The following is a 21,755-nucleotide window of genomic DNA, read 5'->3' on the forward strand; positions in this document are numbered from 1 at the left end:
CATTCATTTTCAGTCCCATTTAGCTTTCATTGAACTGCATGTTTTTATAGGAATATGACAGTTGCTATCCATTGTTTGAAGTGTTTGAGTTTTTGATTTTGCCATTTGATTCGGGACATTCCTTTTTCAAATTACATCTATTTTTTATTTTGCTTTTTCATACAGCTTTTAAATGTACCATCAAAGCAAAGAACTGCTTCAAATGCAGCAAACGCACATTGTTTGAATACAGATATAACAATGACAACATAAAAACACTAGAAAATAAATATTACAAACATTTGGTGTGTTTTCATTTATTGTACAACAAAACCAAAATATTGGCGTTACACATATAATATCACTGTAATGCTCTTCTTAAAAAATAAGGCGTTATTGTCACATTATAAAATTACAAAAAACTAGGTTTTTTAATATTACACGTAAAGCTTTAGAATGGAAACAAAACAAAGCTAAAACTTTTCCTGTCATAAGAATTCAAACAAAACAAAGCTCTGAGTCTTCCTTGTCAAACATAACTAAAACTGCATAAAGCTAAAACTTTTTAATCCTATTATCCTTGAAACAATACCATATTTTTTCCCCTGTTGAATCTTAAGGTTAAGGTACCTGGATCAAGCCCCTGACAAAATTTCTAATAAATGAAGTATCCTTAACCCTTGATCTGAAACAGCATACATTGAGAATACAATACCTTAAGAAAATAAAGAGAAAACAAATCAAAAATACCATGCCTCACATTCTTTTATTTTCTTAATCCTGATAATTTAAACAACTTTAATTTCAAAATATTTAAGAACTTTTGAATGTAAATAGCCTTAATGAATTTGTTTATGAATTGCATTTTTCTTAATAAATTATAGAATTTAAAGTGACTTGTGAATGACACCTTTTACTTTTAAATTGTGATTGACAGCTCTTATTTCTTAGACTTACCTTAAAATAATGCCATGTCCTATGACAAAATGCAACAAAAAAACTAAAAATTGAATATTACATTGTAATTAGTAAATTTTACCTGTATACTTAAGGTAGATCACAAGTATATATTTTTTGAGACAGATTTTTTTTATAATTTGCCAAAATGAAGATTTTACTATGCTCTTTTCAAATATTTAATAAAAAGTATGGGTCACCGTGCTATTTTTCAAGCCACATGGATATTTTTTCCTTCAACTCATTTAAATGAGTAACCTACTAACAACTGAAGGAATAAAACAAAAATATTATCCTTTTGTTCTTAAATAATATAAATTATAAAAAAAAAAACATTAAAAAGTGGATAAATGAGCTTGTTTCATATAAACATTAATCAAATATATTTTAACAGGTAATCTAATGAACTCAAATGCTTGTGTCAAAATGGGAAACACCTCTGTGATGTTATACCATTGAATGTGGGAGGAAGGAAGCAAATTTTTTTTTTCATATTGTTGTGGGCCAATTACAATTATAATATTTTGTCCATTGTATGTAGCTAAATTACTCATGATGGATGTGAGTATTTTTTTTTAAATAACTCCCTTCTGTCCCTTATCCATTGAATTGGAATAGCCACTAAAAGGTACCAGTAAGGGGATCCCAAAACCAAATCAACTACTATTTGGAAATAAAAAGAAAAAAACTTGACAGCTAAAAAATATGATACATAAAATTAATACTTTACGAAGAAACAATCTGTATTCATGCTTATGTGTACATAAATATCAAACATTGTGTAAATCAAAACCCTGTATGTAAAATGACTAGTGTATACATAAAATAGTAACCTATTAATATAAATCAAAATTCATTTTGCCCTATGGATTTAAAATGACTTTCTGTAACTGGTTGACCCTCCAATAAAATAAAACTCTAGATTAGAATTTAATCTCCAATGCATGATTACCCGGTTCAGCTAACAAGAACAATATAAGTTAGACAAAAAGCAGCAAACATTATAATATAAGAAGATGTGGCGTGTGAAAACTCTCTACCTTTAAAACCAATGATGTAGAAGATACCTTTTCAGTTTGTGCAATTATTTGAATTACAAATGTAATCTTCTATTAGTTGTCCATTAACCTGGTTTTTATTTGTGTTTTTCAAACTTGATGTGCATAATGACTCATATTTGTTTAACATTGTGCAATTTAATATTTCCAGATAAAAATGACCACAGCAAAAGCAAACTGAATGATATTGTGTTTAACAGTTTACAATAAATTGTTGACAAGGGACTTTTTATGAAAACATCTAATAGATTAGGAGCTGTCATTATTTTGTTAAAGAGTAAAATAGGTTACTTTTCAAAATCGTTTTCACATAGAAATTTCTATCTATTCAATAACATCGCTTACTCTTCATTCACAATGCCCTTTCTATTCCTTCATGAATCTTCATTTCTCACATTTCTCTCATTTTTTATTATTTTATTACCCGTGTATTTCTGAGGCTACGCATTATTCTATTCCAGCAACCCTTAGATTTCTTGCTGATTTCAAAACCACAAAATTTAAATATCCTGCTGGTATAAAGTTTTATAATTCTTGTTATTCTCTATACATTTTTCATACATTTTCCCATTAAATTATTCCCACAAATTGTACAAAATATGTATCAAATGAGAAACAAACTCAATAATTTCACACATTCCTATGACAAACTAAAAATAAAATTAGACAGAAATACAGTTACCTCCCTTTAAATAATTTGGTAAATTCAATTTGACTCAACACCACTATCAAACAAAAATCCATAAAAAAATTCTTTTCAAACATATGAGCGTGTATATATATACAATGATTAGTTAATAGTATACTGTAAACCAATTTATTTCCGCGAGTGATTTACTTTCGTCAGTAGAAAAATAACATGAATAGAAATCATTGTAAATATGTAAAACTTAGATCGTTCCTCAATCAATTACTTCATGTAAAACTGAGATCGTTCCTCAATCAATTACTTCTGTAAAACTTAGATCGTTCCTCAATCAATTACTTCTGTAAAACTTAGATCGTTCCTCAATCAATTACTTCAAGTAAATTTGGAAATTGCCAAATTAAATGGCAGCAAAAAAGGATAGAAAGGGCTTAACACAAAATAAAGTATGCGCAAAAATAAGTCGGTTTACAGTAATTCTTTCAGATTGCTTTATAAATAATGAAAACTATGGATTTCTGATCTGAACACATGCACCTGTCGGATTTGCAGAAAGAGTAAAACATTGGAATGTTTTAACATGAGCAAAGTTATCTCCTCCTTGTTACCAGTGGCAACATTAACTTCCTGTTCAAGTTCCATCTTCTACTGGTACCTCCTGGTTACTGGATGAAGGCTGTGAACCAGGAACCTCATCTATATCTGGGTTATCAAAGAACTAAAAGAAATAACAGAACAGTACAACTATATGTATGGACCATACTTTTGTTAAATTGTATGACTAGGAGACTTACAAATAATAATGTGGGTTCTATAAATGCTTACATTTCATTTCAAGGCACCAACAATTTTAAATATAAACTTCTTAGATCCTAGGCATCTGTTTCAAATGCTAATCACAATGACTGTTTTTAGTAAGGTTTGTGTTGATAAGTCTTTAGTTTTCTCTGGTGTTTTGAAGGCTGTTATTTTATTGTCATTTTTTGATATTTTTGCCATGGTTTTGTTGGTATCATTTAGATTTATGAATTTTGATTGTCCCTTAGATATCTTCCACATTTTGTTTTTATTGAATGCAAAATAATTACCCTCTCTGATGATCCTTCTTTTATCATGAATATTCATAAAAAAATTTTGTTTCAGGCATTGGTCTAAAAATCCTAACTAAATAAAATTATTTAATGTAATAAATAATCAATCGGAATGATTCCTTAATTATGAATATTCATGTATTCATGAGAGTTGATTTCTTAAGGGTTCTAAAAAAAGAACCTTACCAGAGGTGGATTTAGAGGGTTTTCAGGGGCCCAGGCCCCCCTTTTTCTGGCGAAAAAATAGTTGATTATAGGAAATCACTGAAGCGTGACTGGAGCAGGCTCTCTTAGGCAGTCAGTGGGCCTCCACTTATGAGAATTTCTGGATCCACCACTGCTTACCTGAATGAGATTATCTAATCCAAATAAATAGCCATCTTCATGATTCCCTAGGGTCCATGGCTCTCGGTGAGTCAGTGTTATATCTGTCATCAACATAGTTTTTGTAAAATCAATAAGCCACGCGCCACTTGCATTGTTCCCATCAAATATAACCAAGACAGAACTGCCAATCATCTAAAAATAGAAAATACTAAATATAGATCTAATCAAATATAACCAAGACAGAACTGCCAATCATCTAAAAATAGAAAATACTAAATATAGATCTAATCAAATATAACCAAGACAGAACTACCAATCATCTAAAAATAGAAAATACTAAATATAGATCTAATCAAATATAACCAAGACAGAACTACCTATCATCTAAAACTAGAAAATATTATTTAAAGATTTATCAATGCAAGCGTTTTTAGGATGAACATTTCAAAGGTGAAAATAGTTTGTCCTGTTTTAAAATATAAAATATAAAAAGAAATGAGATGTAAAATTAACAGCAAATTGTTTTTTTTTAGATGAAGGTGCTTTCAGGTGTGTCTGACGTTTGACTTGACACATTCTGTGGTCAATTTCTTTTCTATTATGGACCATAACTCCTGGACAATTTAAAATGAAAATCATTAATATTGAACTTGACTAACATTTTGTCATCAGTAATAGAAAATATAAAATTTGAAATGATATATTGTTGGTTAAATGGTCAATAAGTTATAGCAGTGTAACTGTTAAGACTATACCATAGTTATAGATTATGGTTCATCATCTCAACGAGAATGATTTTCTCAGTGCAGCAAAAGCGAGAAAAGCAATCAGGTTGAGATGACCAATGATAATCTATTTATCGCTATTTTACCTATGATGACGTTGTCAATTTCATTAGCAACGCCACGTGCCTCCTTAGTTTCTAGCGATAATTTTCCATCTCAAGTGAGTAGCATATGAAAAATTATCACAAAAAAAGATCAAAGGAAAAATGCACAAAATAGCGATAACAAGATTATTTATTCACTATCCAAAGAAATAAATATTTTTCTGAATGTGTACCTTGCCTCCATTGTCAAATATTGTAATAAATTGAATTAGACAGCTGATTATTCTAGTTAAGGCAATATATAATGAAACGTTTTTTTCTTGCAAGATTTTTTTTTTAAATTGATCTCTTAATTAATTGCATATATTTTTCTATTTTTAGATAACTTACCTCACGTGACATAAAGAATTTTGAGATTTCAAATGTCTGTCGGATAGTTCTGAGTCGTTCACATAAATTACATCGTACTGTGGATTTTCCTTTTAGAAACTTCTTAAAAATCTGTTGTACCTGTAAAAAAAGTAATTGATGCCTTCATTTCAGGTAAAAATCTAGCTAGTTCTTAATGGTTGGTTTTGAACTCATTTCTTCTTAATTGCAGTTATTTTTTAAAGTTTAGCATCCCATTATTCTTTATTCTTTATATTTTTTCCAATTATTTAATGAATGGTTATTACTTATTTTGAATTTATTGAAACATAAAATTAATTTTTGACTCTTCACATTGAATAATGTGTGAAGAGGATTATGTAAAATGTGAAGAGTCAAAAATTAGTTTTATGGTTCAATAAAATAAAAATAAATTATTGCCATTCATTATAAATAAATTTCTATCAAAAATAAGGCTCAAATAACTTTTTATATTATTCATATTAACAATAACAATGTACACACATGTTGGCGTATGAATACACAACGTCAGAGTGGGTGTGTCGCCATCAAAATTGACAACATTGAAAATAAAACTAATATAATTTTAACCAATCAGAAGACAGTAAAAACACCAAATTTATTTATTCTCTATTCTTTATATTTTTTGCCCATTATTTTCTATTCTGTAAACCCATCCACACCCTCATACAAAAGTAAAATACATACCTGATCTTTTGTTTTAATTTTCTTTAAGTTTGTTTCTGGTGGTTCTCCAGCTACCTATAAATACATAAACATATACACTTAACTAACAGTAGTTTACACAGGCTCAAATATAATCAATAAAGGCAACAGTAGTATACTGCTGTTCAAGTCATAAATCGATTGAGAGAAAAAAAATCTGGTTACAAACTAAAACCGAGGGGAAACACATCAACAAGAAGAGGAAAACAACGAAACAACAGAACACAGAAGTGCAACAAAATATAAATGTCACCATACATAGATTGATTGATTGCTAGTTACTTAACTTCCAGTGACAAATATTTCATCACCATACATAGAATCAAACTATTTGATAACAATTGCCATATTCCTGACTTGGTACAGGACATTTTAAGAAAAAATGGTGGGTTGAACCTGGTTTTATAGCAAGCCAAACCTTCCACTTATATAGCATGTAAACTGTTTAATAAGAGACTAATCAAGATAATAAACAAAAATTGTGGGAAAGGCATGAACTACAAAAGGAGCATTCATATACTGTGGATTCATTTATTCTCGTGGTAAACAATTTTCGTGGATTGATGAAAACTTGCATATTCGTGGTTTTAGAAAAGTGTGCATACTTTCCTGTAGAAAATTTGTATTTTGTATTTCCCCAGTCCCCTGTTCCCACGAAATCCATGAAAAAGTGGTATCCAATCATATTAATAAATCCACAGTATGACGTGGCCAGAATGGTACCACTTGCTCAGTGGCACTATACTCATTCATATGTCGCAATTCATTATAGGACAAAATAGGAACAGGATATAACAAAATATGTAGGCCAACTCATTCTACATAAGCCATTCAAAAAACTATTTTTGTAAGACCAATGCAAGTAAGGGTAGTAAAAAAACAACAACAAAAATAATTACTCTGGAAAAAATATTTGGTCTTTTAATAAATGATTAAGTGAAGAAATAGTTATACAGATACAGTTTCAGAAACAAAATAAGTATATATAAAAAAAGAAGATGTGGTATGATTGCTAATGAGACAACTCTCCACCACAGACCAAATAATACAGAAATTAACAAATAGGTCATTGTACAGCCTTCAGCAATGAGCAAAGCCCATACCACATAGTCAACAATAAAAGCCCCCCCCCCCCCCCCCAATGACAAATTAAAACAAAGACTTTTTTTATATTTGTTGTACTTGCTTGCATTTAATCATTTCAATATTACGCAGGAACTCCAATTATTGTTTAAACCTTTTATGTACTTTATTATTCTAATTTCTCTAACAACAAAAATATTATATGTTATTATACAATACACCTATTTAATAGACAATTAACTTGAATAATTACAGCCCCTCCTTAAGGTCATTGTCCTCCAGAGGAGTGATCGAAGTGAGTGTAATATAACGTAATATTTTAATACTTTTTTTTTATTAACATAGTTGTTAAACATTTATTTGTAGCAATGAAAAGCCTTGACGTAAGCAATTCATTTGTTGACTGGAAATATCTGCAAAAAGTCGGTTATATTCAGTATAGAGACGACAATGATCTTATCGCAATCATAACAATGCTAAATTATCACCTTTGATAAATATCGTAGAATTACACAGGCATTGATTACTAATAATAAGGGAATAATCAGGGGTTTCATGATGTCTGGTACTTTTCTATATATTCATGAATGCCTTATTACTTACTATTACTACCAATTATTTATAATATTTATATAGTGCATTGATCAGCATTTAACATAAAAACAATCAAAGCAGTTAAAAGTTAACATTAAAACCATCAATATAACAATGTATAATAAGGATAAATTAAAACTTTGAACACTTTTTTACTCAAGGGTATAAAAATTCAGTAAATTTAAAAAATTTTTTTTTTACAAACTTTTATTTATTATACTATTAGTTGTTACAAAAATCAACCAAAAAAATCAAATTCGTTTTGACCCCAGATGTCATATACTGAGCCATAGGTTAAAAAAGATGACTTTTGTTTAATGTTTGAAATTGAAAAAGGTAATGGGGAGTGTGTCGATGGGACAACAACCCAACAGAAGAGCTGAATATAGCTAAAAGACAACAATGGGTCTTCAAAACAGCTAGATAATCCCATACTTGTAGGCAAGCTTCAGCTGGCCCCTAAACATAAATGTGTACATTTCAGTGAAATGGATGTCACACTAAACTCTGAAACATATAAATGATTTAAAATTAAACAAGAATGTGTCCATAGTATATGGATGTCCCACTCAACTTTAATTTTCAATGTTCTGTGAACCATGAAATTTGGGTGGAAACTCTAATTTGGTATTTAAATTAGAAAGATCATATCATAGGAAACATTTGTACTAAGTTTAAAGTTAATTGGACTTCAACTTCATCGAAAACTACTTTGACCAAAGAAATTTTAACATGAAGTGGGACAGATGGACGAAATAACAGATGGAGGGACGAAAGAACGAAAGCTGTATGGTGACGTGTATTTGCCTCAATCTTCTAGCTATGTTCTAGGATAGATATATGTCTCACCAGGAAAACACCACACCTCCTTGTTTTCGTAAAAAGGTCAATGTCAAATGAATTTATAATATCACAAAAATATAACAAACATGGGAGTGTAGTTTGTGAACTATGAAAAACACTGTTCTGATCACTGTCAGCACCTAGAAATTCTTCCATCATAAACAGTCAATACAACATTAACATAGGAGTGTAAGCTTGTGAACAACAAAAAACTAAAAGGTTCCTGTATTAACTGTCAATTCACAACATTATGGCCTTTTTATATTTGAACACAGGAAGCAGAAGGCCTCATGAGCTTTTGCCATCACTTGTATCTGTCATCTGTTAGTTTTTCACATGCACAGAACAGATGGACACTTAACATGGCATATATCTTCCATACATTGTCCTTTTAACTTTTTAACACAGGAAGAAAAATGCCATGAGACTTGGCATCATTCTTGGTTTACTATATGTTTGTCCAATTTCAATCTTGTTCTAAAGAATCACAGAACAGATCAAAATTAAATTTGGCAGATATGTTTCATTCACTGTTCTTTCTGAATATTGTTATTCTGGTTGAAGCTAATTCATCAACAAATATGGCCACCATTGCATTTTCTAATTTCTGATTGGCTTAACACATTGGCACACCTACCACATCTTCTAACATGTATATCTAAATTCTCCAACTACCTAAAAAATTGGTCTAAAGTGACAGATTTGAGTCCATTACAAACAAAACATTATTTCTATAAATAAAAGACTTACTCTTAAAGCTTCTATTCTGAAACCAAATGCAGCTGTTGAACTTTCTTGTTCTCTAAACTGAAACAAAGAGATTGAATCCTATAGATATAAAGTTTTTAAATGATTTAAACAGATTTTCTCTAATGTTGGCGCTATTTTCACATTTCCTTAGGGACGACATCAAAAGTTCAATGTAGGATAAAAAACTTAATTCACATAGTTTTTTCACTGACCCCCCACTCCCCTCTTAACTTAATTTGGGAAAAATAAATTTACCAATAAAGATATATGTAAAAATCGATTTTTGATATACAAAACTTGCAGAATTTTAACCCCCCACCCCCAAACTATTTGATCTAAGTTTTTTATCCTACATCAATCTTTTGATGTCGTCCCTTACCGGTGTGAGCAAAAATATTTCTCCTCACTAGTGAAAAATCTGTTGTCAGCAAATGATTGGTTGAAACTTAATTGTGACGTTATATTTTCTTGTTTTCTTATGAATTTTCTTATTGTGATGTCATGAAAAAAGGCGACCATGCCTGATGACGTCACATTAAAAGTACACACCTTTCCTCAAATCTTTAAAAAGGAAGGTTAAAAATCATAAGAGAAACAGATTCCACCACTGTGACTTGTGTATTATTAAATGTGAAAACAACAGGATGTTGTAACTGGACTCCTTTTTGGTCATCTCTCGACTTTACTGAATGGGCAGACATCTTGCCTTCCATAGTCGGTTTTCATTGGCTAATATTATCATTATCTCAGATGCTGTTTTTCAAACCAACAGTATCCATGACATTTACTCACACATTAACTATTAGCAAAGGTGCTAAGTGTTAGGTAACTGTTGGTCTTTCTTACCAGACCAATGCACATGTATTGAATGAACTCAAATTCACATTTTTCTGTATATTTCTATCAAAAAATTCATAAATTTCAAAATAACAGAACTTTTTCTTTAATGTGTGAAATTTCTGATGAAAAAAAATGGAAATCAATGCTTTTAAGGCTAAAAAATAATTCTAAATGTATCCATTTCTCTGTATTTGGTATGTTAACCTTGATATCAAGGTCATTTAAGGAAACATTTTATGTAATTTCTAATCTTGTTATTACTACTTTATATATATATATAGTAATTCCCTCACACTCTCTTCATTCACAGTTTTTTGTTATTGACATAAGGGGGTTTTATAGACATCTATCATATTTCATATCTACTTCAACAAATATTTTGGAAACCAGTAAAAGGTCAAGGACAATATTATCCCACATGACTTATTATGATATTTATTTTCATACATTGTGTTACGTTTGAAGGTTACTCCATTTATAAACAAATTAAAATTAATCATCAAACGTAGCTTTAAATGTATCAAAATTACAATCAAAGAAATACTAATTGATACTGCTGGAAATTTGAACCTTGATATTTTTTAAAGGTTGTTATTTTATGCAATTTGAAAGGTTTAACTTTTTTGTGCTAATGTTAACTCGGCACATTACCATAAGTGAGCTTTACCCTAATATATTGTTAATTCAGACAAACTGTTTATTCTTAGCACATTTTTTGGCATTCACAAATAAGCTAACCTTGGTCCAAAACTTATTCATGTTATTACCGGGTTTGTATTACATGAACAACATGATGGGTGCCACATGTGGAGCAGGATCCCCCTACCCTTCAGGAGAACCTGAGATCACTCCCACTTTTTTGTGAGGTTGGTGTTGCTTAGTCTTTATTTATTTACCTTCTATTTTGTGTACTATTGTTTGTCTGTTTGTCTTTTTCTTTTTTAGCCATAGCGTTGTCAGTTTATTTTAGATTTACAAGTTTGAATTTCCCTATGGTATCTTCCAACCCTCTGAGTGAGTGAGTCATTTTCACATATTCTGATTACACAACAATATATATATCTACCTATATACTTATCTTACCTGCATATACCTGAGTTTGGTTATTGCTTGTTGGTCCCTTTCATCTTCTGTTGGAGCGTCAGGGTCAAGGTCAATCATCTTTTCATATAGATCTTTTCGTAAAACTGGATTTTTTACTTCAGATTCTAAAAAGGTCCTGAAAATAGATTGTACCAAATAGGAATATTTGTATTATCTAAGCAGATTTTTCTGATATAGACAGAGGTGGATTTAGGGGGGGGGCTAGGGGGCCTGGCCCCCCCCCCCCCTTTTTGAGAAAAAATTTGGTTGCTTATATAGGGAATCATTGAAGCGTGACTGGAGCTAGGTCAGTCAGTGGGCCCCCACTTATGTAAATTTCTGGATCCGCAACTGATAGAGGGGGCTGATGGGTTATTTTTGTCTTCTATAATTGTGGATATTTGCTTTCCATGATTTGTTTTTCTTGGATTTGTTATCTGTGACTTATGATCAGTGCATTTTTTCTTGGCTCGTTTTCAATTCAATTTGATATACCTCCTCCATGATGAAGGTTTTAAATCATTGGTTTTTTTTTCTGAACAGGGATGAAGTCAAAAAACTGTTGTTTTTTCTAAACAGTCCTGTGAACTGTGAACAGCAATTTTAACATTTCGTGAACCACGATGACAACCCCCGATTTCCCCCTCAATATATGCTGTCGCAAAGTGATGTTCACCGCGCTAAACATTACATGCTTTTACATGTATAATTAAGAAAATGTATGATGCCTAATTGGTTTTGGTATGTATATAATTGTTTTATCTCGGTTTATGGAACAAAATAATTACTATCTTTTATTTCAGTAAGTATGTGCTTTAAATGACTGTTGCAGATATCCACTTTGGATGTTAACCTCAAAGACTTTATGTATGTATGTATTTACAGAAAAGGAAAATATTCTTTGTAATTAAAATTAACCTGTATAAAAAGCTCCATTTTTTGGCAAATTTCCTTTCTTGTATATATATATATATATATATATAAAAATATATATTTATATATAAATAGAATTGACATGCAGGGGTCATAATAAGCATTCATCAAATTAAAATATTAGCCAAAAAAAAACTTTAGTCTAGACTCAATTGGATTTTTTTTTTTTTATTGATAATGGGTGTTTAAAGCCAATTGGCTATATTTTGCTGGTGAGTTTTAGTGGTGGAGAAAGTCAGAGTGCCTGGTGGAGAGAACTACTGACCTTCAGTAATCAGTAGGAAAACTGACAATCCTTGTCAATTAAGATTGGAGTCAAATGCACCTGCCATGATTGGGATTTGAACTCATAACCTTAGTGTTGACAGGCTAGTAGATGAATTACTATGACCTCAATGCAGCCCCTCAAATATTTGATTTTTTTTATATACCTCAGCTACCCTGAGGGTGTTTTATATTGCAAAGAACATTATGTCAGGTTTTTTTTTGTTCTCATATCGATGTCAATATAATGGAATTTTATGTGACTGTCATACAAATGAGAGGTTTAGCTAGCTGAAACCTAATTTAATCCACCATTTTCTTCATAAATAAAAAAAATGGTTATCAAGTCAGGAATATGAGAGTTGTTGTCCATTTGTATGATGTGTTTAAGCATTGATTAAGCCATTTGATTAGGGACTTACGGTTTTGTATTTTCCCATAGAGTTCGGTATTTTTTGTGATTTTTCTTTTTTTATTATATCGATAACAATAACTCACCTTGTTCCAATTTTGATATCCATGATGTTGGGGTTGTCAAAATGTTGTAACAAGTCTTCCATTTCTATAAAAACTGAGAAAATCTAATTAAGGAAAACACTGTTTTTCTTCAAAATGACATTTTCTTAGGAAACTAAACAAATCAGACTTCAATAGGTTTTTTTTCTTTCAGTTAAGGTGCAACCTTGAACACATGTACAATTTATTTTTATGAAAAAAAATCAATTCCAAAATATGTACTGGTATTAGAATTCACAATTTTACAAAAAAGGTTCTTCTTATTCAGTTATTTTAAATAAATTGTCAATGTCATACTAAATAAATTGCTTCGCCGAGGGCAGCTGGATACAACCACAGAGGTCCAACCCTGAATAGTTGACACAATAGTCGCGTTTGATACAGGTCTGAATTTGGATTGTATAATTTAAGTATTTGACACATAATAGGTTTCTGACAGAGAATAACTGAACTGAAAGAACTTAGAATTGGTTATGATTTGAATGTTTATTCCATTTTCCTGCAATACACTATGCTTTTGCAAATTGACCCCCTGAAAAAAATAAAATACCCCCTTTTTTTGCTTTTGTGCAATACACTTTGCTGTTGCCTATTGACCCCCCCCCCAAAAAAAAAAATCTTTTTGATTTCCAAAATCTGAAATGAGAAAATAATTACCCCTCACCCCTTTTTTCCAAAAAAAAAAATTCTTTCCCAAGATATGCCCGCTCTAATGGTCATAATGTTAATTCAAATTTCCAAGGAAGTCTGCATTTTTTTAGCGGTCATATAAAAACATAACCAGTTGTATCCTGTTGTCCTACTATCCATGTATTTCAATATGACATTATCTTTACAAAGTTATGTAGAATCAGATTTTTAGGTCTATTTTTACTTTTCAGAAAGGTGCAATGTTGTACTATATGTATTAGTTATTCAAATTTCAAAAACATGAACCAGAAGTTGAATTCACAAATTACCAGATGTTCTTCTATATAAATAAATTGCCAACATGTACCCTTATATAATTTATCAGGACATTTCATAGATGACCAAATAATCAAATTGAAATATACTTTACTTCTAAATACTGGCAATTTGTGTATATTTGCAATACTTATATTTAAAGGTAAAACAAACAGTTACATTGTATTTTTATTTTGACATATATTACATAAAAACCTTGTTAAATACCATTCTTAACCAGTACATAAATGTGAACCAATCTAGACTTAAATGTTTTTTATTCAAATCAAAGCAAAGATTAAGAGAAAATTAAAATCAAATAAGTCTGGAGACATCCAATACTTTAAAGGTCAGTACAGTGAAACCTTTTTAAACCAAACCTTTGCAGGACTTAAATAAGATTTTGATATGTTTTGGTCAATGTTCGGTTTTATCAGGTTCATAAAGCACATAATTTGATATGATGGTGCTTACCAACATGTTTGGTTAAGACAGGTTTTTAGGTTTATGCAGATTCGGTTTAGTCAGGTGTCACTGTATATAGAAAGTTTCTAATCTGTTATATCATATGTCTCCGCATCAGACAAATCATTATTAGTGAAATTGTACCCAAGATGAAAGTGACATCGTCATTGATTTTAATAAAAATAAAACTAATAATGAAAAATTATATCTCTCGGCAACACTAGTAGCGTAATTAGTCAAATGAAAAATTATATCTCTCGGCAACACTAGTAGCGTAATTAGTCAAATGAAAAATTATATCTCTCGGCAACACTAGTAGCGTAATTAGTCAAATTATATCTCTCGGCAACACTAGTAGCGTAATTAGTCAAATGAAAAATTATATCTCTCGGCAACACTAGTAGCGTAATTAGTCAAATGAAAAATTATATCTCTCGGCAACACTAGTAGCGTAATTAGTCAAATTTTAAGCTTCTTAAAAAATAATCGGTATCTTGCATCATTAAGTTAGAATTTGCAATTCAAGAAGAAGAAAAAAATCAAAGGGAAATTTTTTATTATATCTAGTAAATCTATATAAGTCTGACAGAAGATGATCTAGTAAATCTATATAAGTCTGACAGAAGATGAAATTGATTGTTATTTTTCATGGAATATTCTGACTGATATCAAATTATAATCTCCTGAATTGACAAAGCATCAAGAAATGTCATCAGAAATTTGTTAAAAAGTCTAGCAAGCAAAAATCAGTCTAATTTTGATCTTCTTAAAAAGGAATCAGAATCTTCATCATTAAGTTAGAATTTGCAATTCAAGAAGAAGAAAAAAATCAAAGGGAAATTTTTTATTATATCTAGTAAATCTATATAAGTCTGACAGAAGATGAAATTGAATGTTATTTTCCATGGTATATTCTGACTGATATCAAATTATAGTCTCATAAAATGACAAAGTGTCAAGAAATGTCATCTGAAGTTCGTTAAAAAATCTAGTAAGCGAAAATCAGTCTAATTTTGATCTTCTTAAAAAGGAATCGGAACCTTTCATCGTTAAGTTAGAATTTGCAATTCAAGAAGAAGAAAAAATTTAAAGGATTTTTTTTTTAAGATGAAATCTAATGAATCTATATAAGTCTGACAAAAGATAAAATTGATTGTTATTTTCATGGTATATTCTGACTGATATCAAATTATATATATAGTCTCATGAAATGACAAAACATCAAGAAATGTTAAAAAAATCTAGCAAGCGAAAATCAGTCAAATTTTTATCTTCTTAAAAGATTTAAACACTTTCATGTTCATTCAAATTAGAAATTATATCACTATTAGACATGACAGATCATAGTGAGTATGTTAAAATTGGATCTTGACTTATTTAGCTACATCAAGAAAATTTAAAATAAAAAAATATATCCCCATAAGTGGGTTACAAATGGATCAACCCGAAATTAAGTATTCAGTATTCATATTTTCTTGGGTTTGTCCTAGGAACCTTGTGATGAGTAGATGACATATGTCAAATCTCAAGGCTTTTCTATAGTAAGGTGGTACCTAACACTACAGGGAGATAACTTTGTAAAATCAGCTAAACGTTTTAATCACCTTGTATTGTGAAGAAAATATGAAGCTTCTCAATGATCCAAACTGCTATATATCCAACCATTTTTTTTCTGAAAATGTGTCTGGTTCATTTTTTTTTTAGCATTTTGATGTTTTTGTCCAAGGATTGAAGTAAATATTTTGTAAAATATCTATGAGAATTAAAGGAGTCAGATTAATTTTAGTCAAAGTATTAATTAGGTTCCACCTTAACAGTAGTAGATTTAAAAAGCAGATCTGTGTTTCATTAAATTTTTTTCACATCATAATAAACACAGGACAATTTAGAGTTTGGCTTGGTGTAAAGACACACCTGTCATTTTGCCCTTGGCATGTCTTTTGATTATTTTTGTCCTTGGGTAGCTGTCTCATTGTTGTAAAACACCCATCTACTTTTATTTCAAAACAACAAATACCAGGTTCAGACTTCAATTTACTAAATTGTCCGGCAGTTATACAATATTAAAAGGTTTTGTCAAATGAACCAGTTTAATCTTGCATGAAATCAGTCCTATTTTGATGTATTTTACTTTTATTTGCATTTTATCATACTGAAAATCAGTGCTACTAGGTATAAAATTATGTGAATGAGAAATCGTTTTATGTTGTAACAAAAGCATATATACTAGTTTAACATTATTCCATATTATTGCGCCTTCCCCAGAAACTTTAACACTAGTTGTACTAAGTCAAACACATTGTCTTAAGGTATTTTTTTTTTTATAATTTGGTGTTAATGTTGGAATTTTGATTTTCTGATTAATTTATTCACAATTTAAATTTTGGAAATTCATTTTTATTTTTGGAGTACCTTTTTATACAGATTCAGTGGTAAAAGGTTAACCTTGAATTTCAACATTTACTGAACTATAAAATTTGTGTAGGCTAGTTTAAACACTTTGGCAAACCATAAAATCAAATATCCACTAAACACAATTTTTACTCAATCCACGAAAATTGGTACCTACGAAAAGTAAATGAATCAACAGTTCTGGAGTTGATATAGAGCTTGACAATCAGGTTATTAACCCTTTCCTCCATAATGATGCTTTTTGACGCCACCCCCTTTACTCCATAATGACGCCTTTTGACGCCTTTGTAGTACCTCAGTTGAAATGCTTTGACTACAAAATGTCTGCATTAGACTTAATAAAATTTGTATCCAATATGTAAAAGAATATCATAGGAATATCCAACTTAAATTTATTTGATGAAATATTTGTTTTTTGCAATGCATTAATACTTTAAAGCATATTTTCAGCATTTTATTTATTGAAAATTCCTATGTGAATCAAGTATGCGAGAAAAAAAATTTCAATGGAGGAAAGAGTTAAGACACCTGTCTATTGTTGAAAATTGCCTGTTACCCTTTCAATATCTTATGATTACTTTTTAATCGGGTTGCTGTCACTTTGATGTATATCCAACATCCCCTTATATAAGAGGTACACTCAATTTTCTAAAGCTTAACATACTTAATTTACACCTAAATGATGTTAAATGAAATTGGATATCATGCTTTACAATACCATATATGGTCAAATTGATGAAAGTATCATTCAGCATTGGGGATAAAATCTTGGTGTACATTAGATACACCAATCCAGACTTATGTTCTAAAGAAGTATCTTATACATACAGAAAATTTCAATTTAGTATTAAAAATCTGATAAAAAAAATAGAATGATCAATGTAACATTATGCTACCAGTACATTGAACTATCCCTAACAATTATCTAGAGATCATATTTATATGGCAGATACTCTATCATTGTTTTGTTTAGGCCAAATAAAAATATATGTGTGGTTCCACTTACCATACCTACCCTACTTTTTAATCTTAATAATAGTCTACCCTTAAGATTTTTTTGGTAATTTTTCTGTTAAAGTCAGACTGTTGCTACCATAGACTCAATTTAAAAAAAACATAAACATAATAAACAAATCCCTACCTATCTACTGGAACCACACATACTATTTCATTTGGCCTTTTCTAAGCTATAATTGTTTTATTTTCATATAAGATAATTTATGATATCCTCATCTGTTTTAAACAGTTTAGGTGAAAAATAAAATCTATATCTGAAGGTTATAAATTAATGTTGTTTGTTTACAATATTATCAAATACTTGTTTTCATATTGATATATTGAATGATATGGTTCCAAGGCTATATTTTTTTGTACCTATTTTGAATAATATGGTTCCTTAAGCCAGGGACTTTTTATACTAGTATAGAAAGTCCCTGCTTAAGCTATTTACAAGAATATGTCACCAGAGACTTTCTATACTGATGTCCTTATGCTTATAATCAAAATTTAATATACATGAAATCTGTCATATTAAAACAAAAACCATCTGTTTTTAAATATAAAAAAAAAAACCTCATGGCTTACTGATGGAGAATTTGGAATTTGGAATTCAATCTATAAAAGTGTTTGACATAAAGTGGCATAAAAGGGAAAAAGTGCTGTAGATTGGTTTTCTTCTTACATAGGAGAGATACACTTAACAGAAGAAGAGTTGTTAAACCCAATCAAATAACTTGATTAATTGTTAAACCTAATCAAATAACTTGATTAATTGTTAAACCTAATCAAATAACTTGATTAATTGTTAAACCTAATCAAATAACTTGATTAATTGTTAAACCTAATCAAATAACTTGATTAATTGTTAAACCTAATCAAATAACTTGATTAATTGCAGGTGTTTAGCACCACTTCAGCCCTTTTGGTTCAATCATGGAGGAACATTTTTTTGGTGGAGGAAGACAGAAGTACACTATGAGAATGAACAACCTTTGGAAGAAACCCATCAAATGGTTGGACTTAAATACAATTGTCTTGCATCACTCTTGGCTAGATCATGGCAGCCAGTTTGAATGGGTGGAAGAAATCGTGATTACCCAGCAGAAACCCATCAAACAATAAAGGATACAATCACCATTATATTCCACTTCTCTATAAAATATTGGTACAATGCTATGGGCTTCGTCAGCCATTAGTGCCTCGTAGGCTTTGGTTTCTGTGTTGTCTTTTGTTATTCTTTTCTTCCATATCGTATTGGGACCTGCTGGTGCAAAGGACCCTGTAAAAAAAAAACTCATCAAAAATACAGAAATATTACAAGTCTTTTCTTCCATATTGTATTGGGGCCTGCTGGTTCGAATGGTCCTGAAAAAACAAGTAATCGATCAAAATACAGAACTAATACAAAAGATATTGGAGAGACTTTTCTTCCGTATTGGGTTGGGGCCTGATGGTGCAAACAACCCTGTAAAAGTAAGAACCAATCAAAATACAGAAAATTTCACAAGAAATTGGCAATAAATTTTTTCTTCAATATTGTGTTTGGTCCTGCCATCGCAAATGATCCTGTAAAAAACAACTCATCAAAATACAGAAATATTACACAAGAGTCTTTTCTTTGATATTGCATTGGGGTCTGCTGATGCAAATGACCGTGAAATATACAACAAATGAAATATACAACAAATGATAATACAAATACAGAAATTCTACAAAAGACACATTCTAATGCAACAACGTTTGTAACGTTCATTTTGATTTGATAACGTCACTTTCTTACATGGCATCAATTGACAATTGATGCTATGGGACGTACGCGTAAGCGCTGACGGCCTATGACAGATTTTATATACATGTTTTAACGTTGTTTTCTGTCAGTTTCATTAGAATGGAGATAACAATATTGTATTTTAAGCTCCGACGGCATCAATTTGGGATTTGATGGTTGCAAATACCCGTTTACTGTCTCCACTAACGCGTCACCAGTAAACTTAATTTGTGACCATCAAATCCCCAATTGATGCAGTCGGAGCTTAAAATACAATACAGTTATCTCCTAAATGATAGAGTCACCAGAAATACCTTATAAATACGGTAAACACTCAGCCAAATGTACCGAACTTCTCAACAAACTAATATAATACATTGTACTAGACATTTAAAACATTTAATCAGATAAATTGAACAGTATGTTAAAACAAACATGTCATCTAATAGATTTATCAAATTAATGTACTTTCTAACTACTAAAGTTTTTACCAAGAAACTGATTACTTATACAATTTAGGGAGTTTTATTATATAATATGTATTTTGCTATTGGTTGAAACTGGTGCTTGTTTAGAATTCTAAAATAATTATTTCTGCACTTGTTTGTAATTTTCGGGTAGATAACATTATAAAAATATATTAACTATTAAAACAGTTTGGCATTGGAGTTCCCCTCAAAATTTCTAACACGTTTCTTTTACATTCTGTCATTTAATAAATGAGCTCTTTTGAAAAAAATCAATCGTATGAAAATTTTACATGTACAAGACTTTGATTGATTTTGGAAATATGAAATCCTACTAAAGGTCATGGATCTCTCTCTGGGCATTCTGGCTTCCTATACCAATAAAAACTGACCAGCATGAAATAGCAGAATAGTGATGAAAGTGTCATTAAACACCACAGAATAGTAATGAAAGTGGCATTAAACACCACAGAATAGTAATGAAAGTGGCATGAAATAGCAGAATAGTAATGAAAGTGGCATGAAATAGCAGAATAGTAATGAAAGTGGCATTAAACAACAAGCAATCTATCAAATGCCAAATAAAAGATGTACCAGGTATTTTGGCCGGTGTTATAGGATTCTTATAACAACTCAATTTTGAGAACAGTAACACACATTTCGGCAAAGATTTTGTTTTTAATAAATTTGTAATTCATATTTGTTAAGACAAGAGGATTTGTCCCCATTTCAACTCTGTTATTTAAAAACATGAACAAAATCAAATTATCTAATTTGTCATTCTTCAAATATGATGTAAGCAAGACATTATACATTCTGTGGCTCAAACAGTATACGAGTCTTATATCAATACCATCTAATTTGAATTCATCAATAAGGAGGGTCTGGAGAGGGTTCCTTCATATCTGCATTTTTTTTTAGCCATTTTTTTCTTTTATTATAATTTATTACCGCTATTCTCTTTTTTTTTTTGTAATTTAGCGACCTTTTTTTCTCTATTCTTTTTTTTTAATCTATTTTCCTCTTTTCTTTATTTTTTGATCCATTTTTCTGCTGCATTTAAGTCATTTTATTCTCTATTCTGCAAACCCCTTCCAGAGCCCCATAAATAAACCCATACAAGTAGAATAAGTGGATTCATTAGTCAAGTCTATTAACAAATCATTATATCAAATTGTGTATGTAATGATGTACTAAGGGGAAACATTATTAGACACTAACTAGATAGGTCAATTGGTCATGTAAAATTGGTTTGACAACTACTGTCACCGCTCAGTCATAACTGTAAATAATGCCAATCAACAAGATAATTGGAGAAATACATGGGGATACAGGTAGTTAATCAAGAATAGAAAAAAAATGGACAAAAAAATACATAAAATTTGATAATTGAGTTATAAAATAGAGAATAAAAGGATAAAATTAAAGAAAAATGGCATAAAAACACAGAATGGATGATCCATCCACCTATTTATCAAGAACATTTTAGATTTTTATTCAAGTATATTTATGTAGCTAATAGAGACATTTATTTTCAGTCTTTGTAAGAATAAGGCAATTTAGAAGAATTTCCAAACATGGCAGAACTTATTACCATCCTATTTTGAAGTAACTCTCGGCCTGAGTTAGAATTGGTAGGCCTTTTGTTTCCATGTGTCTAGTTATTTGAGAAATTTATAGAATGATTGGGAATTACAGAGTTAGATCCCCTAATATTGTTAATATTCAGTGCATTTCAACCAAATTATACCTTATAATACCAGTTACAGGAAAAGGAAATGAATGTTATA

The 21,755-nt window shown here is 30.3% G+C and overlaps 1 protein-coding gene across 2 annotated transcripts in view; it reads right to left on the bottom strand.

The window, feature by feature from the left end:
• Positions 1-280: 280 nt before the first annotated feature.
• The window catches only part of LOC139503210 (inositol-trisphosphate 3-kinase homolog), a 58,920-nt gene continuing 37,445 nt past the window's right edge, over positions 281-21,755 (bottom strand). For both annotated transcript variants that reach the window (XM_071292972.1, XM_071292971.1), the window contains 9 exons: positions 18,860-19,009; positions 12,892-12,964; positions 11,197-11,332; positions 9,274-9,330; positions 5,986-6,039; positions 5,278-5,397; positions 4,077-4,250; positions 1,137-3,358; positions 281-1,018 (listed from right to left, as the gene is read on the bottom strand). In XM_071292972.1, the coding sequence (XP_071149073.1) occupies positions 3,272-3,358; positions 4,077-4,250; positions 5,278-5,397; positions 5,986-6,039; positions 9,274-9,330; positions 11,197-11,332; positions 12,892-12,964; positions 18,860-19,009 (851 nt within the window). In that variant the 3' untranslated portion in view covers positions 281-1,018; positions 1,137-3,271. The remainder of the gene's footprint in view (positions 1,019-1,136; positions 3,359-4,076; positions 4,251-5,277; positions 5,398-5,985; positions 6,040-9,273; positions 9,331-11,196; positions 11,333-12,891; positions 12,965-18,859; positions 19,010-21,755) is intronic.

This window comes from Mytilus edulis, chromosome 14, assembly GCF_963676685.1.
Source record: "Mytilus edulis chromosome 14, xbMytEdul2.2, whole genome shotgun sequence".
In the NCBI taxonomy this organism is placed as follows: Eukaryota; Metazoa; Mollusca; class Bivalvia; order Mytilida; family Mytilidae; genus Mytilus; species Mytilus edulis.